Source organism: Ranitomeya imitator, chromosome 2 (genome assembly GCF_032444005.1).
Source record: "Ranitomeya imitator isolate aRanImi1 chromosome 2, aRanImi1.pri, whole genome shotgun sequence".
Taxonomy (NCBI): Eukaryota; Metazoa; Chordata; class Amphibia; order Anura; family Dendrobatidae; genus Ranitomeya; species Ranitomeya imitator.
The window spans coordinates 495,759,679-495,787,244 of record NC_091283.1 but is presented as its reverse complement, the minus strand read 5'-3'; the positions used below and the strand labels follow the sequence as shown (position 1 = coordinate 495,787,244).

General features: G+C 46.0%; 1 protein-coding gene across 2 annotated transcripts in view; it reads right to left on the bottom strand.

Annotated features, from left to right (window-relative positions):
* Positions 1-27,566, bottom strand: part of LOC138664643 (NXPE family member 4-like) — a 182,429-nt gene that overhangs the window by 95,714 nt on the left and 59,149 nt on the right. For both annotated transcript variants that reach the window (XM_069751528.1, XM_069751529.1), the window contains exon 2: positions 2,111-2,172. In XM_069751528.1, the coding sequence (XP_069607629.1) occupies positions 2,111-2,172 (62 nt within the window). The remainder of the gene's footprint in view (positions 1-2,110; positions 2,173-27,566) is intronic.

Sequence of the window (27,566 nt, the reverse complement as noted above, 5' to 3'; positions counted from 1 at the left end):
TGGAAAAATACTAGTACCAGTGTGAAGATGATCTGTGACCCTCAAGGACTCCGACTCCAACGTACGTTTCGCCAAAGGTACACTGGTACTAGTATTTTTCCAGAGCTTTATGCACTTATTTTGTCTAGGTTAGACTATTTATGATGGATGCATATGCACTTTACTGAGATGGATGACTTATTTTTTGGGGGTCATCTACTTTGTCTCATTTTGTTGCACTTTGTAGGGTTATATGTTTTAGTATATACAGTGGGGCAAAAAAGTATTTAGTCAGTCAGCAATAGTGCAAGTTCCACCACTTAAAAAGATGAGAGGCGTCTGTAATTTACATCATAGGTAGACCTCAACTATGGGAGACAAACTGAGAAAAAAAATCCAGAAAATCACATTGTCTGTTTTTTTATCATTTTTTTTGCATATTATGGTGGAAAATAAGTATTTGGTCAGAAACAAACAATCAAGATTTCTGGCTCTCACAGACCTGTAACTTCTTCTTTAAGAATCTCCTCTTTCCTCCACTCATTACCTGTAGTAATGGCACCTGTTTAAACTTGTTATCAGTATAAAAAGACACCTGTGCACACCCTCAAACAGTCTGACTCCAAACTCCACTATGGTGAAGACCAAAGAGCTGTCAAAGGACTCCAGAAACAAAATTGTAGCCCTGCACCAGGCTGGGAAGACTGAATCTGCAATAGCCAACCAGCTTGGAGTGAAGAAATCAATAGTGGGAGCAATAATTAGAAAATGGAAGACATACAAGACCACTGATAATCTCCCTCGATCTGGGGCTCCATGCAAAATCCCACCCCGTGGGGTCAGAATGATCACAAGAACGGTGAGCAAAAATCCCAGAACCACGCGGGGGGACCTAGTGAATGAACTGCAGAGAGCTGGGGCCAATGTAACAAGGCCTACCATAAGTAACACACTACGCCACAATGGACTCAGATCAGAAGTGCCAGACGTGTCCCACTGCTTAAGCCAGTACATGTCCGGGCCTGTCTGAAGTTTGCTAGAGAGCATTTGGATGATCCAGAGGAGTTTTGGGAGAATGTCCTGTGGTCTGATGAAACAAAACTGGAACTGTTTGGTAGAAACACAACTTGTCGTGTTTGGAGGAAAAAGAATACTGAGTTGCATCCATCAAACACCATACCTACTGTAAAGCATGGTGGTGGAAACATCATGCTTTGGGGCTGTTTCTCTGCAAAGGGGCCAGGAAGACTGATCCGGGTACATGAAAGAATGAATGGGGCCATGTATCGTGAGATTTTGAGTGCAAACCTCCTTCCATCAGCAAGGGCATTGAAGATGAAACATGGCTGGGTCTTTCAACATGACAATGATCCAAAGCACACCGCCAGGGCAACGAAGGAGTGGCTTCGTAAGAAGCATTTCAAGGTCCTGGGGTGGCCTAGCCAGTCTCCAGATCTCAACCCTATAGAAAACTTTTGGAGGGAGTTGAAAGTCCGTGTTGCCAAGCGAAAAGCCAAAAACATCACTGCTCTAGAGGAGATCTGCATGGAGGAATGGGCCAACATACCAACAACAGTGTGTGGCAACCTTGTGAAGACTTACAGAAAACGTTTGACCTCTGTCATTGCCAACAAAGGATATATTACAAAGTATTGAGATGAAATTTTGTTTCTGACCAAATACTTATTTTCCACCATAATATGCAAATAAAATGATAAAAAAACAGACAATGTGATTTTCTGGATTTTTTTTTCTCAGTTTGTCTCCCATAGTTGAGGTCTACCTATGATGTAAATTACAGACGCCTCTCATCTTTTTAAGTGGTGGAACTTGCACTATTGCTGACTGACTAAATACTTTTTTGCCCCACTGTACTTTTTTAGTACCTTTTATATTATATGGATCTGGTCTCCTCATTCAAAATATCCTTTGTTACATGTTGTAGTATTATTGGTTGTTTTTTCCTTTTTTGTAATTTTTATTTTTTATTTTCAATAAAATTATATCTTTTATATACCTTTTCGGTTATTATGGTTTATGTTCACTTCGATATTGGTTTTATAATATGCGCATGAATCAATTGAAACCACCTATAGCAATCAATGTAATTTACAAAACACTAAATACTTACTGTTACATTTCTCTACATCAACATATTCAGGGTTTTTGGGAATTTCTATTGCAATGTTCTCTCTGAGAAGAAAATGATAAAGCAAGGGTATTAAAAATATTGCTGAACTACTGGACAAAGAAAAGTAAAAAGCCTTTTTTTAATACTATGTTCCAATCCGAGCTATAATGAAAGCATTCTTATGGAATTACCATACCAAAGTTCCCACAACAAAAATAGTAACAGTGATAAAATTAAAACACAACACAAAAAAGCATGCAATCCAATACTCACATTTATGCCTCTAAAATGTCCAGATGCACCACTGCACATTAATTATGGATGGTTTGCATTATGTGCATTTCACCTATCCCTATCTTAGGGCTGGTGTAGACAAGCATATTTTCAGTCGGAGTGCAATCTGACGAAACATCGGATCGCACACAGACCAATGTTATGTTATGAGACCATGCTAGTAGCAAAGCCACAAAAGAGGACAAAAAGCCGTCCAAAAATTCAAAAATACAGCTGAAAAAGGGCAGCACCGCTTACCCGCCCAGGTCTCTGAACAAATGTACTACAGGATACAGCCAGCCCATGTAGCAAAGATGTTGCAAAACACAGGTGCAAAATACTAAATAGACGGCCACTCACAACCTACCAGTTCATGGATGGGGTGACTGCTTAGTATACAGGTCCTTCTCAAAAAATTTGCATATAGTGTTAAATTTCATTATTTACCATAATGTAATGATTACAATTAAACTTTCATATATTATAGATTCATTATCCACCAACTGAAATTTGTCAGGTCTTTTATTGTTTTAATACTGATGATTTTGGCATACAACTCCTGATAACCCAAAAAACCTGTCTCAATAAATTAGCATATCAAGAAAAGGTTCTCTAAATGACCTATTACCCTAATCTTCTGAATCAACTAATTAACTCTAAACACATGCAAAAGATACCTGAGGCTTTTATAAACTCCCTGCCTGGTTCATTACTCAAAACCCCCATCATGGGTAAGACTAGCGACCTGACAGATGTCAAGAAGGCCATCATTGACACCCTCAAGCAAGAGGGTAAGACCCAGAAAGAAATTTCTCAACAAATAGGCTGTTCCCAGAGTGCTGTATCAAGGCACCTCAATGGTAAGTCTGTTTGAAGGAAACAATGTGGCAGAAAACGCTGTACAACGAGAAGAGGAGACCGGACCCTGAGGAAGATTGTGGAGAAGGACCGATTCCAGACCTTGGGGAACCTGAGGAAGCAGTGGACTGAGTCTGGTGTGGAAACATCCAGAGCCACCGTGCACAGGCGTGTGCAGGAAATGGGCTACAGGTGCCGCATTCCCCAGGTAAAGCCACTTTTGAACCATAAACAGCGGCAGAGGCTCCTGACCTGGGCTACAGAGAAGCAGCACTGGACTGTTGCTAAGTGGTCCCAAGTACTTTTTTCTGATGAAAGCAAATTTTGCATGTCATTCGGAAATCAAGGTGCCAGAGTCTGGAGGAAGACTGGGGAGAAGGAAATGCCAAAATGCCTGAAGTCCAGTGTCAAGTACCCACAGTCAGTGATGGTGTGGGGTGCCATGTCAGCTGCTGGTGTTGGTCCACTGTGTTTCATCAAGGGCAGGGTTAATGCAGCTAGCTATCAGGCGATTTTGGAGCACTTCATGCTTCCATCGGCTGAAATGCTTTATGGAGATGCAGATTTCATTTTTCAGCACGACCTGGCACCTGCTCACAGTGCCAAAACCACTGGTAAATGGTTTACTGACCATGGTATTACTGTGCTCAATTGGCCTGCCAACTCTCCTGACCTGAACCCCATAGAGAATATGTGGGATATTGTGAAGAGAAAGTTGAGAGACGCAAGACCCAACACTCTGGATGAGCTTAAGGCCGCTATTGAAGCATCCTGGGCCTCCATAACATCTCAGCAGTGTCACAGGCTGATTGCCTCCATGCCACGCCGCATTGAAGCAGTCATTTCTGCCAAAGGATTCCCGACCAAGTATTGAGTGCATAACTGAACATTATTATTTGTTGGTTTTTTTGTTTGTTATTAAAAAACACTTTTATTTGATTAGATGGGTGAAATATGCTAATTTATTGAGACAGGTTTTTTGGGTTATCAGGAGTTGTATGCCAAAATCATCAGTATTAAAACAATAAAAGACCTGACAAATTTCAGTTGGTGGATAATGAATCTATAATATATGAAAGTTTAATTGTAATCATTACATTATGGTAAATAATGAAATTTAACACTATATGCTAATTTTTTGAGAAGGACCTGTACATTTGAACAATAGAGGTCTGCAGGTAGTGATGGGCGAGCACTAAAATGCTCGGCTGCTCGTTGATTGGGTCGAGCAAATTGAAATACTCGGGTACTCGGCCAGAACAACGAGCCCAATGTAAGTCTATGGGAGACCTGAGTATTTTTACCGCGATCCCCCCGGGGGTCCTTTTAAGGTTTAAAAAGTCTGAAAATGATGGAATCACTGCTCAAATGACAGAGGGACATCATGGGGATCGCCCCTGGAAGCATTCCTGACTCCTAGGTCACAGACTTAATCATTTTTTTCCAAGATTCATGCCATTTTTCCCGATGCCACATAAAACACATGAAAACGAAACCAAAACGGATTTTGCTTGGAAATATGTCAAGGTACATCCTTTGCAGGTTAATGACTTGCCTGTAAGGCTAAATATTTAACCCCAGACCAAAAATTCCCTCTCCCAATTAGGCTTAGTTCAGACGCTGCGTTTTTGAAGCGTTTTTCAACTTTAACATTGCTTTCAACCACTACAAATGCATTCACTGGGAAATGTCATTGTAACATTTAACAACCCTAGCTGGCCATGTGGTGTGTGACACATAAGCAGACCCATCTTGTTTCACTTATGAAGGAGGGATTCTCAAAGTCACAGAGCCTATTTTTACTGGTGCATCAGGTGGCATTAATCTTCTTAAAGGGCCATTATGAAACAGTGGGTCTCCTAAGCTGTTGTAGCCTATGCTGTGAGTGGATGTGCTGCCAACAATTACGATGCACCACGATATCCCTGTCATAAGTCCAGGGGGACTCCAGGAAAAGTGTTCCATTGAATTCAAGGCGTGCCCTGATACCAATTCCCATGCATCCCAATAAGCCTTTGAACTCACATACTGGATGGGCCCAGGAAAATCCACTTTACATCCACATGCATTTTGTGCTCCATACTCCTTTGTTTTATACATTGGCAGGAAGGCGAGCCCTGCTGCATAGTCATATGCACCCCATTAGGCATTGGAACCCACATACTGGATGGGCCCAGGAAATTCACTCATATTTTTTAATGGTTCCCTCTTTGCACAATTATTTACAGGAGAATTTTGCTATTTTATTTGACATGTTTTTAACACTAAGGTTCAGATACGGCTTTAAAAAAGGCAAATACTTGCAATACAAGACAATTTTATTGCAAACTACAAAATTCAAGGAATAGTATGATTGAATAGTGTCAGTGCGTACACTTTTGCATGTGTTAACATACACAGGTTAATAAGTACATATAAGGATTAAATAAATATAGTGAATATGTATATATGAAGATTGACTACATACAGCACAGTTAGATCATCACCAAGTGGCTTTTAAACATCATCCGTCTGGAATATCAGAGAAGCAACACCAAGACACAGGATCCCTGGGAGATTACCTACTCTGCATGGGCGTCCCCAATTATGCAGTTATCAGCACACTGTACATGTACAGGTACCCCAGTTTTGGCATCTGTCTTAGTCATGTTTCTCTGGTCTTATACAGTGAATAGCACTATGTAGTAACTCTAGTTTCACCCGTACCTTCAAGTGGCCACTTTTCAAGGTTGGATGAAAATGAGATACCATGGAGTCATCAGATGAGGGGCCATAAATAAAAGCCAAAAGGATTTTGATAAAACCACCACCGCCATAGTTTCAGTAAACCTTAATGTTTTACAATGACAAACAGCAAACATATAAAGGCTTAGAACTGTTTGTAAAGTGAATAAACAAACATTTAACAAGATTGTGTCACTTTGAGCATTGTCTGTCACATCTATAAATGTTTTACAAGAAATGCAGCTATGTGATTGTCTGAATGCATTCAGTATACAGTACTTTAATCTTGCTTACAAATCGCCATTTGTATATTCTCCATTTGTACATTTGAGGCAGACAAAGTTAAGGCTCGGAAGGAGAGAAACAAATATAGTGGACAAAGGTATATTTTTAATGAACCACTGAGGCAAAGTAACAGCATTGCTTTATCAAATTTCTATGAAGTGTATTGTGTCCAATGTCAGCAACCAGGCAACACAAAAATGAGCTTTTCAAGTGAGCTCTTTAAGGTACACAAATGTTATGATTATGAAGTGTTTGCCAACAAGGATGTGGTTTCACCAATGGGGGTATCTTTTGTAAAAATAGACTAGTGCCATCACAGCCCCCTTGACCAAACTTCACCAGCCTATAACAGTACAAAGCACGTTCAGCCTGGTGATCTAGTGGCAGTTAAACAAGAGACATTGCAGGAGACAGACTTAAGAAGTAGGCCCAAAGGAATGCCATCCCCAATTCCCCAATGTGGTGTCCTTTCTGAACTGTGCCAGTAGTGCCATTACAGCCCCCTTGGCCAAAATGCACCGTGCAGAGCACGTTCACCCTGGTGAACTATCGGCAGTTACAGACCAGATTGCAGGAGACTGAGTTAAGAAATAGGCCCAATGCAATGCCATGCCCAATTCCCCATTATTGTGTCCTTCTTGGACTGATTAAAATAGTGCCATTACAGCTCCCTTGGCCAAAATGCACTATACATAGCATGTTCACCCTGGTGATCTAGTGGCAGGTACAGGACAGATTGCAGGAGACCGAGTTAAGAAGTTGGCCCAAAGAAATGTCATGCCCAATTCCCCAATTTGTTGTCCTTTTTGGACATAAAAATATAGTGCCATCACAGCCCCTGTGCCCAAAAATCACCGGATAATAACAGTACTGAGCACGTGCACCCTGGTCATCAAGTGGCAGTTAAAGGACACATTGCAGGAGACAGACTTAAGAAGTAGGCCCAATGTAATGTAATACCCAATTCCCCAATGTAGGGTCCTGTTTTTACATAATGAAATAGTGCCTTCACAGCCCCCGTGCCCAAAAATCACCGGCCTATAACAGTACTGAGCACGTGCACCCTGGTCATCTAGTGGCAGTTAAAGGACACATTGCAGGAGACAGACTTAAGAAGTAGGCCCAATGTTCTGTAGTGCCCAGTTGCCCAATGTGGGGTCCTGTTTTTACAAAATGAAATGGTGCCTTCACAGCCCCTGTGCCAAAAAATCACCAGCCTATAACAGTACTGAGCACGTGCACCCTGGTCATCTAGTGGCAGTTAAACGGCAAATTGCAGGAGACAGACTTAAGAAGTGGGCCCAATGTAATGTAATGCCCAATTCCCCAATGTGGGGTCCTGTTTTTGCAAAATGAAATAGTGCCTTCAGAGCCCCATGCCCAAAAATCACCTGCCTATAACAGTACTGAGCACGTGCACCCTGGTCATCTCATGGCAGTTAAAGGACACATTGCAGGAGACAGAGTTAAGAAGTCGGCCCAATGTAATGTCATGCCCAATTCCCCAATGTAAAATCCTTTTTTTTTTTAAGAAAAGAGTGCCATCACAGACCCCTTGGCCAACATGCACCCTACAGAGCACGTTCACCTTGGTGATCTATTGGCAGGTACAGGACAGATTGCAGGAGACTGAGTTAAGAAGTAGGCCCAAAGAAATATCATGCCCAATTCCCCAATGTGTTGTCCTTTTTTAAAAAAAATAAAAGAGTGCCATCACAGCGCCCTTGGCCAAAATGCACCGTACAGACCACGTTCACCCTGGTGATATAGTGGTTCTGGATGTGGAGGATGAGGATAAGGATAAAAACAAACAGACCAAATCTGGAAGCGTATATCCATGTGTGGTTGTGAAGAGGTGCATGAGAATACACCTCCCCAAAACAGAGAATGTATTTCAGGTTATGTTTCGCTGGTTTCACTTGGTGGTGTACAGAAGTCTTTCCCAATCCAGGCCTTGTTCATTTTGATAAAAGTCAGCCTGTCAGCATTTTCAGTTGACAGGCGGATGCGCTTTCTGTTATAATTCCACCAGCGGCACTAAAAACCCACTCTGACAGAATGCTAGCAGCAGGGCAGGCTAGGACCTCCATGGTGTAGATAGACAGTTCATGCCACGTGTCCAGCTTGGATACCCAATAATTAAAAGGCACAGAGAAATCACGGAGGACGTTTGTACGATCTGCAAGGTACTCCCTCACCATCTTCCCAAACATTGTACTTCTTGTGACAGCCCCCCTTGCCTCTGTGTCACCACGATGAGAGTGTCTGAGAAATCTATGCCAGAACTTGGCCATTGTTTCCCTACCTGAGCTGGATTGTACTTCTGTCTCTATCGCTTGGAGTCCTTGGTTGTACAACAAGCCCTGACGTCTGCTGCCAGCGTTCTCACTTGGGAATTTTCTAACTAATTTCGCTACAAGGGCCCTGTGGAACTGCAACATTTTTGTACACCTCTCTGCCTCAGGCAGAAGAGATTGAAAGTTCTCCTTGTAGCGTGGGTCTAGAAGTGTCACCAACCAGTAATGAGTGTCACACAAAATTTTGATAATCCGAGGATCACGTGAAATGCAGAGCAACATAAAGTCAGCCATGTGTGCCAAACTGCTAACAGGCAAGACTTCCGTGTCCTTACCAACAGGACGACTGACCATGCTGTTGTCCTCCTCCTTATCTTATTCCTCCCTGTCCTCAGGCCATACCTGCTGAACAAAAGCTAATACAGATTTGTTTGTAGTACCATCTATAGCGCATGAAAGTAGCTCCTGCTCTTCTTCCTCCTCTTCCTAATTGCCTACCAATCCATGTTGAGAAGACATGAGGCTGGGCTGAGTGTTATCCCCCTGTATGTTTCCTTGCTCCATGTCCTCATGCTCCGACTGCAATGCATCCTCTTTGATTGTGAGCAGAGAGTTTTTCAGAATGCTGAGAAGCGGGATGTTGATGTTAATTATGGCATCATCGACTCTCACCATCTTGGTGCAGTCCTTAAAGTTTTGGAGGATGTTACATATGTCTGACATCCATGTCCACTCCTGACGTCTTATGTGTGGAGTCTGACCTGAAATTCGATGGCCTTGTTGATGTTGGTAGTCAACAACGGCACTCTTCTTCTCACAAATCCTTTCCAACATTTGAAGCATAGAGTTCCAATGCGTGGAGACATCACACAACAGTCGGTGAGCTGAAAGCTGAAACCGCTGCTGAAGCACGGCAAGGGCAGCTGAAGTGGTAGCTGACTTTCTGAAATGAGCAGACAGATGGCATACTTTTACTAGCAGATCTGGCAGCTCTGGGTAGCTTTTCAGAAAACGATGAACCACGAGGTTAAGCACATGGGCCAAGCAAGTTACGTGTGTGACCTCACCTTGCCTCAGAGCCGCCACCAGGTTACGGCCGTTGTCACACACGACCATGCCTGGCTTTAGGTTCAGCTGTGTCATCCAAACATCTGATTGCTCTTTCAGCGCTTTCCTCAATTCTTCTGCATTGTGCGGTTTGTCACCTATGTACAGTAGATTAGCTTCAGAACAGCCTGTTGCCGCTTGGCTGAGGCAGTGCTGCAGTGCTTCCAGCTTCTGACTGATGTGTTGATTTCAGATATGGAGGGTGAAGAGGAGGAGGAGGAGGTGCAGGAGCTGTAGACTGTGGAGGCAACCCTGATTGACATAGGGCCAGCAATCCTCGGTGTGGGGAGGATGTGTTCCATCCCAAGGTCCGACTGGGTCCTGGCTTCCACTATGTTAACCCAGTGTGCCGTCAGTGAGATGTACCGTCCCTGTCCTCAAGCACTTGTCCACATGTCCATGGTTAGGTGGACTTTCCCGGTAACAGCATTGTTGAGGGCACAGGTAATGTTGTGGGACACATGCTGGTGTAATGCCGGTACAGCACAACGGGAGAAATAGTGGCGACTGGGGACCAAGTACCTTGGGACGGCCGCCGCCATCAGGTTGTGGAAAGATTCCATCTCAACAATCCTAAAAGGCAGCATTTCTAGCACAAGCAGAAGAGAAATATTAGAATTGAGGACTGTGGCCTGTGGGGCGTTGGCTGGGTATATCCGCTTGTGTTCCAAAGATTGGGTTATAGACAACTGAACACTGTGCTGGGACAAGGACGTGGATGGGCTTGCTGATTGTTGCTGCTTGACTGTGGGCCACAACAGGTGCAGGGCTAGAGGCATCTTCACATGCATGGTGTACTGGGGATTGGCTTCTATGCAAAACAGTGGAAGAAGCAGTGATGTGACCAGCAGGCAGTGGTCGTGGAGCCTGGGGTTTGGCCCTCAAAGTCTGGTGCTTTGCTTGCATGTGCCTGATCATGCTGGTGGTGGTCAGGGTGGTTGTTTTGCTACCCCTGCTGATGCGGGCATGGCAGGTGTTGCAAGTGGCCTGTTTGGGGTTATCGGCAGAGTCTTTAAAAAATAGCTAAACTCGGGAAGATCTCACAGGTGGAATGGCAACTTCACTCATGTTGGTGTTACGGGGAACGTATGCATGCCTTCTGTCTGTGGCAACCACACTACTTCTTCCTGCTTGTTGGGGGGATATGCCTCCTTCCTCATTTGTGCTGCTGTCCTCGCTATGCATTTCCTCCTGCATGTTGGGTCAGTCACTATGCCATCCACACCTCGTCTTTCACATCCGCACTCTGCTCCTCCTCCTGACTTTCTGGCAATTGTGTCTCTTCATCACCTTCGTGTGACCGGGACTGGTCAAAGCTTTGGGCAGCTCTACATGCGGTCTTATCTTTCCCCACTTCAAGTTGACCGACAGAGATTATTGAATCTTGAAATGGAAAACTGAACAGCTCATCAGAGTGTCCAAGTGTGGGATCAGTTGTCTCAGAGCACTCGGCATGGTGGGAGGAAGGAGGATCAGGGTGAGGAATATCCTGGCCACACTCATGGCTACTCAGTCTTGACCATTTGGAAGACAAGGTGGTGGTGGTGGCTAAGTGACTGGAAGCATTATCCGCTATCCAACCAACAACCGTTTCACACTGCTCTGACTTCAATAGTGGTGTGCTGCGGTCCCCTAGAAACTGGGACAGGAAGGTCGAGCGAGAAGATGTGGGTCTTTGTTGTTGCCCATCTTCACCTTGCCCACGGCCTCGTCCTCTGGATGCACCATCAGCATCACCTACACTTCCCCGTCCCTTGCCCCTTGCCTTAACCATTTTAAATGGACTACTGCACTATTTCAAATGTCTTTATTAGTAACAAAATAATATGTGATCAGTATGCCTGCAAATCTACGATTTTTCAAACCCAAACACGAGGCAGGCCTCAGCCTGACCTAACAGACTGTATTCAATTTTTTATTTAAAGTTAATTTATGCGAAATAGCGCTGAATAGGATTTGAGCATCTCACAGCCAAAAAATAAGTACACCGGCCTCCAATGGCAAAACTTGGAGCAGAGATATATGACGGCTGTAACGGAAATACCACACTGGCAAATCTGTTGCCTTTCAAATTTTTGGGGGTGCTAAATTGCACTGTATAGAATTTGAGTATCACACAACCACAAAGTAAGTACACCGGCCTCCAATGGCAAAACTTGGAGCAGAGATACTGTATATGACGGCTGTAACAGAAATACCACACTGGCAAATCTGTGGCCTTTCAATTTTTTTGGATGCTAAATAGCACTGTATAGAATTTGAGTATCACACAGCCACAAAGTAAGTACAATGGTCTCCAATGCCCAAACTTGAAGCACAGAGATATATGAGGCCTTTTTCGGTGTATTTAAAACACCAAAAAAAAAAGGGACACAAGGGTAACACACACCACTATGCTACGTATGCCTGACAAACTATCACTTTTCAACAGGCTTCAGTCTGACAGAACAGACTGTATTTTTTTTTTTTTGAGGGGGGTGGAATTTGTGGGAAAAAAATGTATGTAGACAGTAAATAAGCTGCAGCACCAGGCAGTTATGGGAAGGATGCAGTGGGAGCTATGTACGCACATAGGCTGTGTGCACACTATGCAGATTTAGTGCGGATTCGCAGCGGATATTTCCTCGCAGAAACGCTGCAGTTCCGCACTGTAGTTTACAGTACAATGAAAATCAATTGGAAAAAAAAGGCTGTGCTAATGATGCAGAAAAATCCGCATGAAATCCGCTGCAGATCAAAAGAAGTAGCATGCTACTTCTTTTGTGCAGAACTGCAGCGTTTCTGACCACTTCCATAATGGATCCGCACAAAATCCGCATCAAAAATGCACAAAATCCGCAGAAAATCCGCGGCAAATCCGCACCTGCGTTTTCTGAAACAGGAACAGAATGCGGCAAGCAGGGCGGCGCCAGGTCTCTTATACTCGGGATGATGCTCTGCGGCCCAGCCAATCACTGCACGACCACAATAAAGATGGCTGCGCCATTTTGTGGCCTGGCAGACAATCCCTGCACATTGATTGGGTCTCTAAAAAACGCGGGGTGGAGACTGCAGTTACCGCCGAATAATCCCGGAAATGCTCGCTGCTCGGCGAGTACCCCGATACTCGGGCGAGCACGTTCGCTCATCACTACATGTAGGTATTGCATAGTGTCTGGTTCTCAGCCTATTAGTCATGCCCATACTATTCGATTAGGCGGGCTGGCTAGAACTCTCTCAATGCATCCCATGTGAACACCACTGAATACAAGACCCAACGTTCTGGGCTTGGCTGCACCCTGAAAAATAATGTGCACAAAATACATATAAATATGTGATGTATGGGTGGATTGGATTTTTTTTTTATATTCTATTTTGCAATGTTAAGATTAACCTACCCTTAAAATCATAGACTGTTCATGTCTTTGTTAGTGGACAATCTTACAAAATGAGCAAGGGATCACATAATTATTTCCTTCACTGTACGTACCATCATTTCTAATAATGGTTCATACCAGTATGAATTTCATCCACTGTTTCATATGAATTGCCCATAGATTTATTTTTCTCTCTTCTATCTGTATTATACCTATGTGATTGAGCATCATTTAGTTTATCAATATAAGGAATTTCATCTCTCGTGAACTTGGACAATTCTTCCCCCTAATTTCTTGCTCTTTATTATACAGACGGTTCTGAATATTCATAGATAATGCGTTCACCTGTAGATGATTTTATGGTCCTAAATTGATTCAAAATTTTCAACAATTTCGTCATTTAGTCTTTTCAATGTTTGCTGCCTTTTGCTAATGATAATTTGAACTGCTTGCTTGAGAATTCATGTACCATAAGGTTCCATTCCTTAATGCATTCAGAATCCTCCATATCACTGGCTAAGGTCTTATGTATTTGTAAGCCTTTGGGGATATTGTTAAGGGCAAGATACCTCTCCAACGACAGCACCTGTCCTCCCATAATCCTTTTATTTGATTTGTTAACAAATGTTGTTATCTTTTTAATACCTGTGTAGTATGAAGATGTCTTCTTCTAGTGTTAATTCATTATATTGATAACTAGCTATTGAACCCGTTCTACGCCCGGGTGGCGAGCATTTATATTAGTATATGGTCTCCATCCTGTCATGTGCTGTTCCCATCCTGCACCCCCATCCTGTCATGTGCTGCTCCCATCCTGCACCCCCATCCTGTCATGTGCTGCTCCATCCTGCGTCCCCATCCTGTCATGTGCTCTTATCCTGCGTCCCCATCCTGTCATTTCCTCCCATCCTGCACTCCCATCCTGTCATGTGCTCCCATCCTGCTCCCTCATCCTGTCATGTGCTCCCATCCTGCACCCCCATCCTGTCATGTGCTCCCATCCTGCACCCCCATCCTGTCATGTGTGCGCCCCCATTCTGTCATATGCTGCTCCCATCCTGCACCCCCATTCTGTCATGTGCTGCTCCCGTGGTGCGCAACCATTCTGTCATGTGCTGTTCCCATCCTGTGTCCCCATTCTGTTGTAATGTGCTGCACCCATTCTGCCTGTTCCTGTTTCCATTCTGCCATATGTTGCTCCCATCTTTCTCTCTCCGGCTCTACTGCCCGAGAGCGGGTGGCTGTGCTGGGTGCGGGTGGCTTTGCTGGGTGCGGCTGTGCGTGGCTGTGCTGGGGGCGGCTGTGCGTGGCTGTGCTGGGGCGGCTGTGCGTGGCTGTGCTGGGGGCGGCTGTGCATGGCTGTGCTGGGGCGGCTGTGCGTGGCTGTGCTGGCGGCGGCTGTGCGTGGCTGTGCTGGGGGCGGCTGTGCGTGGCTGTGCTGGGGGCGGCTGTGCGTGGCTGTGCTTGGGGGCGGCTGTGCTGGGGGCGGCTGTGCATGTCTGTGGCTGTGCTGGGGGCGGTTGTGCGTGGCTGTGCTGGGGGCGGCTGTGCGTGGCTGTGCTGGGGGCGGCTGTGCTGGGGGCGGCTGTGCGTGGCTGTGCTGGGGGCGGCTGTGCTGGGGGCGGCTGTGCGTGGCTGTGGTTGTGCTGGGGGTGGCTGTGCGTGGCTGTGCTTGGGGCGGCTGTGCGTGGCTGTGCTGGGGGCGGCTGTGCGTGGCTGTGCTGGGGGCGGCTGTGCGTGGCTGTGCTGGGGGCAGCTGTTATGACCTGGTGGTTAGGACAATAATGGACCTGGTGGTTAAGTGCACATGGAAAGACCTGATAGTTACAATAATACAGGACAAGCTCTGGGACATGGGAACTCTGCTGACCGCAATCCCTAATCCTATCACACACACTAGAAATAGCTGTGGATTGCTCCTAACGCTCCCTATGCAACTCGTCACAGCCTAAGAACTAGCTAGCCCTAAAGATAGAAAAATAAAGCCTACCTAGCCTCAGAGAAATTCCCCAAAAGAAAAGGCAGCCCCCCACATATAATGACTGTGAGTAAAGATGAAAATCACAAACACAGAGATGAAATAGATTTTAGCAAAGAGAGGCCCGACTTCCTGAACAGACAGAGGATAGGAAAGGTAACTTTGTGGTCAGCACAAAACCACAAAAAACCACGCAGAGAGCGCAAAAAGACCCTCCGCACCGACTCATGGTGCGGAGGCGCCCCACTGCATCCCAGAGCTTCCAGAAAGCAAGACAAAAATCAAAATAGCAAGCTGGACAAAAAATAGCAAACAAGAGAAAATAAAGCAGGAACTTAGCTTCTGCTGGAGAAGACAGGTAACCAGAACAATCCAGGAGCGAACTAGACCAATACTAGAACATTGACAGGTGGCATGGAGCAATAATCTAAGTGGAGTTAAATAGAGCAGCCAGCTAACGAATTAACCTCGTCACCTGTGGAAGGAAACTCCGAAGCCGCAGCCCCACTCACAACCACCAGAGGAAGCCCATGGACAGAACCAGCCGAAGTACCATTCATGACCACAGGAGGGAGCTTGACAACAGAATTCACAACAGTACCCCCCCCTTGAGGAGGGGTCACCGAATCCTCACCAGAGCCCCCAGGCCGACCAGGACGAGCCAAATGAAAGGCACGAACCAGATCGGCAGCATGAAAATCAGAGGCAAAGACCCAGGAATTATCTTCCTGACCATAACCCTTCCAATTGACCAGGTACTGGAGTTTCCGTCTCGAAATACGAGAATCCAAAATCTTCTCCACCACATACTCCAACTCCCCCTCAACCAACACCGGGGCAGGAGGATCAACGGATGGAACCACAGGCGCCACGTATCTCCGCAACAACGACCTATGGAACACATTATGGATGGCAAAAGAAGCTGGAACGAAATGACACAGGATTGAGAACCTCAGAAATCTTATACGGACCAATGAAACGAGGCTTAAACTTAGGAGAGGAAACCTTCATAGGAACATAACGAGACGACAACCAAACCAAATCCCCAACACGAAGTCGGGGACCCACACAGCGCCGGCGGTTAGCGAAACATTGAGCCTTCTCCTGGGACAATGTCAAATTGTCCACCACATGAGTCCAAATCGGCTGCAACCTATCCACCACAATATCTACACCAGGACAGTCCGAAGACTCAACCTGCCCTGAAGAGAAACGAGGATGGAAACCAGAATTGCAGAAAAACGGCGAAACCAAAGTAGCCGAGCTGGCCCGATTATTAAGGGCGAACTCAGCCACAGGCAAAAAGGACACCCAATCATCCTGATCAGCAGAAACAAAGCATCTCAGATATGTTTCCAAAGTCTGATTAGTTCGTTCGGTTTGGCCATTTGTCTGAGGATGGAAAGCCGAGGAAAAAGACAAATCAATGCTCATCCTAGCACAAAAGGATCGCCAAAACCTCGAAACAAACTGGGAACCTCTGTCCGAAACGATGTTCTCCGGAATGCCATGTAAACGAGCCACATGCTGGAAAAACAATGGCACCAAATCAAAGGAGGAAGGCAATTTAGACAAGGGACCCGCCGGCTCAGGAACACCCGGAGAGTCGGGCACAAAACTCCTTGACAGGGCATCAGCCTTCACATTCTTAGAGCCCGGAAGGTACGAAACCACAAAATCAGAACGGGAGAAAAATAGCGACCATCGAGCCTGTCTAGGATTCAACCGTTTGGCAGACTCGAGATAAGTCAAATTCTTGTGATCCGTCAAGACCACCACGCGATGCTTGGCTCCTTCAAGCCAATGACGCCACTCCTCGAATGCCCACTTCATGGTCAACAACTCTCGATTGCCAACATCATAATTGCGCTCAGCAGGCGAAAACTTTCTAGAAAAGAAGGCACATGGTTTCATCACCGAGCCATCAGAACTTCTTTGCAACAAAACAGCCCCTGCTCCAATCTCAGAAGCATCAACCTCGACCTGAAACGGGAGCGAAACATCTGGCTGGCACAACACAGGGGCAGAAGAAAAAACGACGCTTCAACTCCTGAAAAGCTTCCACAGCCGCAGAAGACCAATTGACCACATCAGCACCCTTCTTGGTCAAATCAGTCAACGGTTCACAGATGTCGGCTGAGTTCAATCATAAATGGCCTGGACTTTAACAGGGTCCTGTTATGAAAGGCAATTCAGTACCACAATGAACATAGAGGTCAGCGCACATACAGTGTCCTGGCAATAACCCAAAAAACAAGAACGAGCTCTGAGACGTGGGAACTCTGTTGACCGCAATCCCTAATCCTCTCCAAACCACACTAAAGGCAGCTGTGGATTGCGCCTAACGCTCCCTATGCAACTCGGCACGGCCTGAGAAACTAGCTAGCCTGAAGATAGAAAATAAGCCTACCTTGCCTCAGAGAAATACCCCAAAGGAAAAGGCAGCCCCCACATATAATGACTGTGAGTTAAGATGAAAAGACAAACGTAGAGCTGAAATAGATATAGCAAAGTGAGGCCCAACTTTCTGAACAGAGCGAGGATAGGAAAGGTAACTTTGCGGTCAACACAAAACCCTACAAAAACCACGCAAAGGGGGCAAAAAGACCCTCCGTACCGAACTAACGGCGCGGAGGTACACCCTCTGCGTCCCAGAGCTTCCAGCAAGCAGTAAAAAACAAATTGACAAGCTGGACAGAAAAAAACAGCAACAAAATAGCAAAGAGGAACTTAGCTATGCAGAGCAGCAGGCCACAGGAACGATCCAGGAGGAAACCGGTCCAATACTAGAACATTGACTGGAGGCCAGGATCAAAGGACTAGGTGGGGTCAAATAGAGCAGCACCTAACGACTTCACCACATCACCTGAGGAAGGAAACTCAGAAGCCGCAGTACCACTTTCCTCCACCAACGGAAGCTCACAGAGAGAACCAGCCGAAGTACCACTTGTGACCACAGGAGGGAGCTCTGCCACAGAATTCACAACAGTACCCCCCCCTTGAGGAGGGGTCACCGAACCCTCACTAGAGCTCCCAGGACTGTTATGGCTGGCAATCAGGCAACACAGCGTGCAGTAATCAGCGCACATACAGAGATCTGACAATAACCAAAAACAATAGGACGAGCTCTGAGACGTGGAATCTCTGTAGACTGCAGTACCTGATCTATCCTCACACAACTATAAGCAGCAGTGGATTGCGCCTAACACTACCTATGCAACTCGGCACTGCCTGAGGAGCTGACTAGCCTGAAGATAGAAATACAAGCCTGACTTACCTCAGAGAAATACCCCAAAGGAATAGGCAGCCCCCCACATATAATGACTGTTAGCAAGATGAAAAGACAAACGTAGGAATGAAATAGATTCAGCAAAGTGAGGCCCGATATTCTAGACAGAGCGAGGATAGCAAAGAGAACTATGCAGTCTACAAAAAACCCTAAAACGAAAACCACGCAAAGGGGCAAAAAGACCCACCGTGCCGAACTAACAGCACGGCGGTGCACCCCTTTGCTTCTCAGAGCTTCCAGCAAAAGTTAATAGCAAGCTGGACAGAAAAAACAGAAAACAAACTAGAAGCACTTATCTAGCAGAGCAGCAGGCCCAAGGAAAGATGCAGTAGCTCAGATCCAACACTGCCAACATTGACAAGGAGCAAGGAAGACAGACTCAGGTGGAGCTAAATAGCAAGGCAGCCAACGAGCTCACCAAAACACCTGAGGGAGGAAGCCCAGAGACTGCAATACCACTTGTGACCACAGAAGTGAATTCAGCCACAGAATTCACAACAGTACCCCCCCCTTGAGGAGGGGTCACCGAACCCTCACCAGAACCCCCAGGCCGACCAGGATGAGCCACATGAAAGGCACGAACAAGATCTGGGGCATGGACATCAGAGGCAAAAACCCAGGAATTATCTTCCTGAGCATAACCCTTCCATTTGACCAGATACTGGAGTTTCCGTCTAGAGACACGAGAATCCAAAATCTTCTCCACAATATACTCCAATTCCCCCTCCACCAAAACAGGGGCAGGAGGCTCCACAGATGGAACCATAGGTGCCACGTATCTCCTCAACAACGACCTATGGAATACATTATGTATGGAAAAGGAGTCTGGGAGGATCAGACGAAAAGACACCGGATTGAGAATCTCAGAAATCCTATACGGACCAATAAAACGAGGTTTAAATTTAGGAGAGGAAACCTTCATAGGAATATGACGAGAAGATAACCAAACCAGATCCCCAACACGAAGTCGGGGTCCCACACGGCGTCTGCGATTAACGAAAAGCTGAGCCTTCTCCTGGGACAAGGTCAAATTGTCCACTACCTGAGTCCAGATCTGCTGCAACCTGTCCACCACAGAATCCACACCAGGACAGTCCGAAGACTCAACCTGTCCTGAAGAGAAACGAGGATGGAACCCAGAATTGCAGAAAAATGGAGAGACCAAGGTAGCCGAGCTGGCCCGATTATTAAGGGCGAACTCAGCCAACGGCAAAAATGACACCCAATCATCCTGGTCAGCGGAAACAAAACATCTCAGATATGTTTCCAAGGTCTGATTGGTTCGTTCGGTCTGGCCATTAGTCTGAGGATGGAAAGCCGAGGAGAAAGATAGGTCAATGCCCATCCTACCACAAAAGGCTCGCCAGAACCTCGAGACAAACTGGGAACCTCTGTCAGAAACAATATTCTCAGGAATGCCATGTAAACGAACCACATGCTGGAAGAACAAAGGCACCAAATCAGAGGAGGAAGGCAATTTAACCAAGGGCACCAGATGGACCATTTTAGAAAAGTGATCACAGACCACCCAAATGACCGACATTTTTTGAGAAACGGGAAGGTCAGAAATGAAATCCATCGAAATATGTGTCCAAGGCCTCTTCGGGACCGGCAAGGGCAAAAGCAACCCACTGGCACGTGAACAGCAGGGCTTAGCCCTAGCACAAATTCCACAGGACTGCACAAAAGCACGCACATCCCGCGACAGAGATGGCCACCAGAAGGATCTAGCAACCAACTCCCTGGTACCAAAGATTCCTGGATGACCGGCCAGCACCGAACAATGAAGTTCAGAGATAACTTTACTAGTCCACCTATCAGGGACGAACAGTTTCTCGGCCGGACAACGATCAGGTTTATTAGCCTGAAATTTCTGCAACACTCTCCGCAAATCAGGGGAGATGGCAGACACAATGACTCCTTCCTTGAGGATACTCGCCGGCTCAGATAACCCCGGAGAGTCGGGCACAAAACTCCTAGACAGAGCATCCGCCTTCACATTTTTAGAGCCCGGAAGGTATGAAATCACAAAATCAAAACGAGCAAAAAATAACGACCAACGGGCCTGTCTAGGATTCAAGCGCTTGGCAGACTCAAGATAAGTAAGGTTCTTATGATCAGTCAAAACCACCACGCGATGCTTAGCACCCTCAAGCCAATGACGCCACTCCTCGAATGCCCACTTCATGGCCAGCAACTCTCGGTTGCCCACATCATAATTACGCTCAGCAGCAGAAAATTTCCTGGAAAAGAAAGCACATGGTTTGAACACTGAGCAACCAGAACCTCTCTGTGACAAAACCGCCCCTGCACCAATCTCAGAAGCATCAACCTCGACCTGGAACGGAAGAGAAACATCAGGTTGACACAACACAGGGGCACAGCAAAAACGACGCTTCAACTCCTGAAAAGCTTCCACGGCAGCAGAAGACCAATTAACCAAATCAGCACCCTTCTTGGTCAAATCGGTCAATGGTCTGGCAATGCTAGAAAAATTACAGATGAAGCGACGATAAAAATTAGCAAAGCCCAGGAATTTCTGCAGACTTTTTAGAGATGTCGGCTGAGTCCAATCCTGGATGGCCTGAACCTTAACCGGATCCATCTCGATAGTAGAAGGGGAAAAGATGAACCCCAAAAATGAAACTTTGTGCACACCGAAGAGACACTTTGATCCCTTCACGAACAAGGAATTAGCACGCAGTACCTGGAAAACCATTCTGACTTGCTTCACATGAGACTCCCAATCATCCGAGAAGATCAAAATGTCATCCAAGTAAACAATCAAGAATTTATCCAGATACTCACGGAAAATGTCATGCATAAAAGACTGAAAAACAGATGGAGCATTGGCAAGTCCGAACGGCATCACCAGATACTCAAAATGACCCTCGGGCGTATTAAATGCCGTTTTCCATTCATCTCCCTGCCTGATTCTCACCAGATTATACGCACCACGAAGATCAATCTTAGTAAACCAACTAGCCCCCTTAATCCGAGCAAACAAGTCAGAAATCAATGGCAAGGGATACTGAAACTTAACAGTGATCTTATTAAGAAGGCGGTAATCAATACACGGTCTTAGCGAACCCTCCTTCTTGGCTACAAAAAAGAACCCTGCTCCCAATGGTGACGACGATGTGCGAATATGTCCCTTCTCCAGGGACTCCTTCACATAACTGCGCATAGCGGTGTGTTCAGGTACGGACAAATTAAATAAACGACCCTTAGGGAATTTACTACCAGGAATCAAATCGATAGCACAATCACAATTCCTATGCGGAGGTAGGGCATCAGACCTGGACTCCTCAAATACATCCTGAAAGTCCGACAAGAACTCTGGGATGTCAGAAGGAATGGATGACGAAATAGACAAAAATGGAACATCACCATGTACTCCCTGACAACCCCAGCTGGTTACCGACATAGAGTTCCAATCCAATACTGGATTATGGGTTTGTAGCCATGGCAACCCCAACACGACCACATCATGCAAATTATGCAGTACCAGAAAGCGAATAACTTCCTGATGTGCAGGAGCAATGCACATGGTCAGCTGGGCCCAGTACTGAGGCTTATTCTTGGCCAAAGGTGTAGCATCAATTCCTCTCAACGGAATAGGACACCGCAAAGGCTCCAAGAAAAATCCACAACGTTTAGCATAATCCAAATCCATCAGATTCAGGGCAGCGCCTGAATCCACAAACGCCATGACAGAATACGATGACAAAGAGCACATTAAGGTAATGGACAAAAGGAATTTGGACTGTACAGTACCAATAACGGCAGAGCTATCGAACCGCCTAGTGCGTTTAAGACAATTAGAAATAGCATGAGTAGAATCACCACAATAGAAACACAGTCTGTTCAGACGTCTGTGTTCTTGCCGTTCTACTTTAGTCATAGTCCTGTCGCACTGCATAGGCTCAGGTTTACTCTCAGACAATACCGCCAGATGGTGCACAGATTTACGCTCGCGCAAGCGACGACCGATCTGAATGGCCAAGGACATAGACTCATTCAAACCAGCAGGCATAGGAAATCCCACCATTACATCCTTAAGAGCTTCAGAGAGACCCTTTCTGAACAAAGCCGCTAGTGCAGATTCATTCCACAGAGTGAGTACTGACCACTTCCTAAATTTCTGACAATATACTTCTACATCATCCTGACCCTGGCATAAAGCCAGCAGATTTTTCTCAGCCTGATCCACTGAATTAGGCTCATCGTAAAGCAATCCCAGCGCCTGGAAAAATGCATCAACATTACTCAATGCAGAATCTCCTGGTGCAAGAGAAAACGCCCAGTCCTGTGGGTCGCCGCGCAAAAAAGAAATAATAATCAAAACCTGTTGAATAGGATTACCAGAAGAATGAGGTTTCAAGGCCAAAAATAGCTTACAATTATTTCTGAAGCTCAGGAACTTAGTTCTGTCACCAAAAAACAAATCAGGAATCGGAATTCTTGGTTCTAGCATCGATTTCTGATCAATAGTATCTTGAATCTTTTGTACATTTACAACGAGATTATCCATTGAGGAGCACAGAGCCTGAATATCCATGTCCACAGCTGTGTCCTGAAGCACTCTAATGTCTAGGGGAAAAAAAAGACTGAAGACAGAGCTAAGAAAAAAAAATGCTGTCAGGATTTCTTTTTTCCCTCTATTGGGAATCATTGGTGTGGCTCCTTGTACTGTTATGGCTGGCAATCAGGCAACACAGCGTGCAGTAATCAGCGCACATACAGAGATCTGACAATAACCAAAAACAATAGGACGAGCTCTGAGACGTGGAATCTCTGTAGACTGCAGTACCTGATCTATCCTCACACAACTATAAGCAGCAGTGGATTGCGCCTAACACTACCTATGCAACTCGGCACTGCCTGAGGAGCTGACTAGCCTGAAGATAGAAATACAAGCCTGACTTACCTCAGAGAAATACCCCAAAGGAATAGGCAGCCCCCCACATATAATGACTGTTAGCAAGATGAAAAGACAAACGTAGGAATGAAATAGATTCAGCAAAGTGAGGCCCGATATTCTAGACAGAGCGAGGATAGCAAAGAGAACTATGCAGTCTACAAAAAACCCTAAAACGAAAACCACGCAAAGGGGCAAAAAGACCCACCGTGCCGAACTAACAGCACGGCGGTGCACCCCTTTGCTTCTCAGAGCTTCCAGCAAAAGTTAATAGCAAGCTGGACAGAAAAAACAGAAAACAAACTAGAAGCACTTATCTAGCAGAGCAGCAGGCCCAAGGAAAGATGCAGTAGCTCAGATCCAACACTGGAACATTGACAAGGAGCAAGGAAGACAGACTCAGGTGGAGCTAAATAGCAAGGCAGCCAACGAGCTCACCAAAACACCTGAGGGAGGAAGCCCAGAGACTGCAATACCACTTGTGACCACAGAAGTGAATTCAGCCACAGAATTCACAACACAGGACGACCAGGATGAGCCATATGAAAGGCACGAACAAGATCGGAAGCATGGACATCAGAGGCAAAGACCCAGGAATTATCTTCCTGAGCATAACCCTTCCACTTAACCAGATACTGGAGTTTCCGCCTTGAAACACGAGAATCCAAAATCTTCTCCACAATATACTCCAACTCCCCCTCCACCAAAACCGGGGCAGGAGGATCAACAGATGAAACCATAGGTGCCACGTATCTCCGCAACAATGACCTATGGAATACGTTATGTATGGAAAAAGAATCTGGAAGGGTCAGACGAAAAGACACAGGATTAAGAACCTCAGAAATCCTATATGGACCAATAAAACGAGGTTTAAACTTAGGAGAGGAAACCTTCATAGGAATATGACGAGAAGATAACCAAACAAAGTCCCCAACCCGAAGTCGGGGACCCACACAGCGTCTGCGATTAGCGAAACGTTGAGCCTTCTCCTGGGACGAAGTCAAATTGTCCACTACATGAGTCCAAATCTGCTGCAACCTGTCCACCACAGTATCCACACCAGGACAGTCCGAAGACTCAACCTGCCCTGAAAAGAAACGAGGATGGAACCCAGAGTTGCAGAAAAACGGTGAAACCAAGGTAGCCGAGCTGGCCCAATTATTAAGGGCGAACTCAGCCAAAGGCAAAAAGGACACCCAGTCATCCTGATCAGCAGAAACAAAGCATCTCAGATATGTTTCCAAGGTCTGATTGGTTCGTTCGGTCTGGCCATTAGTCTGAGGATGGAAAGCCGAGGAAAAAGTCAATGCCCATCCTACCACAAAAGGCTCGCCAAAACCTCGAAACAAACTGGGAACCTCTGTCAGAAACGATATTCTCTGGAATGCCATGTAAACGAACCACATGCTGGAAAAACAATGGCACCAAATCAGAGGAGGAAGGCAATTTAGACAAGGGTACCAAATGGACCATCTTAGAGAAGCGATCACAGACCACCCAAATGACTGACATCTTTTGAGAGACGGGAAGATCTGAAATAAAATCCATAGAGATATGTGTCCAAGGCCTCTTCGGGACCGGCAAGGGCAAAAGCAACCCACTGGCACGAGAACAGCAGGGCTTAGCCCGAGCACAAATCCCACAGGACTGCACAAAAGTACGCACATCCCGCAACAGAGATGGCCACCAAAAGGATCTAGCCACTAACTCTCTGGTACCAAAGATTCCAGGATGACCAGCCAACACCGAACAATGAACCTCAGAGATAACTTTATTTGTCCACCTATAAGGGACAAACAGTTTCTCCGCTGGGCAACGATCAGGTTTATTAGCCTGAAATTTTTGCAGCACCCGCCGCAAATCAGGGGAGATGGCAGACACAATTACTCCCTCTTTGAGGATACCCGCCGGCTCAGATACACCCGGAGAGTCGGGCACAAAACTCCTAGACAGAGCATCCGCCTTTACATTTTTAGAGCCCGGAAGGTATGAAATCACAAAGTCAAAACGGGCAAAAAACAACGACCAACGAGCTTGTCTAGGATTCAACCGCTTGGCGGACTCGAGATAAGTCAAGTTCTTATGATCAGTCAAGACCACCACGCGATGCTTAGCTCCTTCAAGCCAATGACGCCACTCCTCGAATGCCCACTTCATGGCCAGCAACTCTCGATTGCCCACATCATAATTTCGCTCAACAGGCGAAAACTTCCTGGAAAAGAAGGCGCATGGTTTCATCACCGAGCAATCAGAACTTCTCTGCGACAAAACAGCCCCTGCTCCAATCTCAGAAGCATCAACCTCGACCTGGAACGGAAGCGAAACATCTGGTTGACACAACACAGGGGCAGAAGAAAAACGACGCTTCAACTCTTGAAAAGCTTCCACCGCAGCAGAAGACCAATTGACCAAATCAGCACCTTTCTTGGTCAAATCGGTCAATGGTTTAGCAATACTAGAAAAATTGCAGATGAAGCGACGATAAAAATTAGCAAAGCCCAGGAACTTTTGCAGACTTTTCAGAGATGTCGGCTGAGTCCAATTATGGATGGCTTGGACCTTAACAGGATCCATCTCGATAGTAGAAGGGGAAAAGATGAACCCCAAAAATGAAACCTTCTGAACACCAAAGAGACACTTTGATCCCTTCACAAACAAAGAATTAGCACGCAGGACCTGAAACACCGTTCTGACCTGCTTCACATGAGTCTCCCAATCATCCGAGAAGATCAAAATGTCATCTAAGTACACAATCAGGAATTTATCCAAGTACTCTCGGAAGATGTCATGCATAAAGGACTGAAACACTGATGGAGCATTGGCAAGTCCGAATGGCATTACTAGATACTCAAAATGGCCCTCGGGCGTATTAAATGCAGTTTTCCACTCATTGCCTCGCTTAATACGCACAAGATTATACGCACCACGAAGATCTATCTTGGTGAACCAACTAGCCCCCTTAATCTGAGCAAACAAATCAGATAACAATGGCAAGGGGTACTGAAATTTAACCGTGATCTTATTTAGAAGGCGGTAATCTATACAAGGTCTCAGTGAACCATCCTTCTTGGCTACAAAAAAGAACCCTGCTCCCAATGGCGACGATGACGGGCGAATATGCCCCTTCTCCAAAGACTCCTTCACATAACTCCGCATAGCGGCGTGCTCAGGCACAGATAAATTAAACAGTCGACCTTTTGGGAATTTACTACCAGGAATCAAATCGATAGCACAATCACAATCCCTATGCGGAGGTAGGGTATCGGACTTGGGCTCATCAAATAAATCCCGGTAATCAGACAAGAACTCAGGAACCTCAGAAGCGGTGGATGACGAAATAGTCAGAAATGGGACATCACCATGTACCCCCTGACAACCCCAGCTGGACACAGACATGTATTTCCAATCTAAAACTGGATTATGGACTTGTAGCCATGGCAACCCCAACACGACCACATCATGCAGATTATGCAACACCAGAAAGCGAATAACCTCCTGATGTGCAGGAGCCATACACATGGTCAGCTGGGTCCAGTACTGAGGCTTATTCTTGGCCAAAGGCGTAGCATCAATTCCTCTCAATGGAATAGGACACTGAAAGGGCTCCAAGAAAACCCCACAACGCCTAGCATACTCCAAGTCCATCAAATTCAGAGCAGCGCCTGTTAGAGGTCGAGTTCCCGCTTCTGCACAGGGGGAATCTCGAGCCATCTCCACTGCGGTCTCCCATTCTGTTCCAGCCGCAGTGGAGTCTGCTCAGCAAAGACGTCGGTCCCAGCGTCTTGCTCAATCTCACTCTGTTCTAAGAGTTACTGCTGCTTCTCCAGCTCCTGCCATTAAAGCCAGTACTGGTCAGCAGCAAGCGGACTTCTCTGGGACTAAGTCCTTGTCTGCACATACTGAGCATGCCCAGGGCAAGATCTCCCGTTGGAGATCGAGGGTCAGGTGCTCAGGCTCTGCGGCACATTCCATTGGTCCTCTTGGCAGGTCTTGGAAGGGCAAAAGTTCTGTAGCCACTTCCTGTGCTGCAACTATATAAACTGCGCATGACCGCACGGCCATGCGCTAGTATTGTCTCATAATGATATATGTGTGTGTGTAGATGGATGTATGTCGATGGATGAAAGCTCCTAAATATCCCTCCCTAGAGTTGTTGTCTGCTCGCGGATGTTGGTAGCTATCTAGCGCCCGACTAACCATCTGCACGATACACACATTACAGCGTCCTCTTGCTGTGTTCACCTGTACGGCGCCGTGCGCTTGCCTTGCGCTTTCCATACACAAGCCTGTGTGGTTGGTGGCGTCCGACAGTGCGGCATTGCTCGCACTCCTGTGCATTTATATATTTCTAATTAGTTTCCTTACACA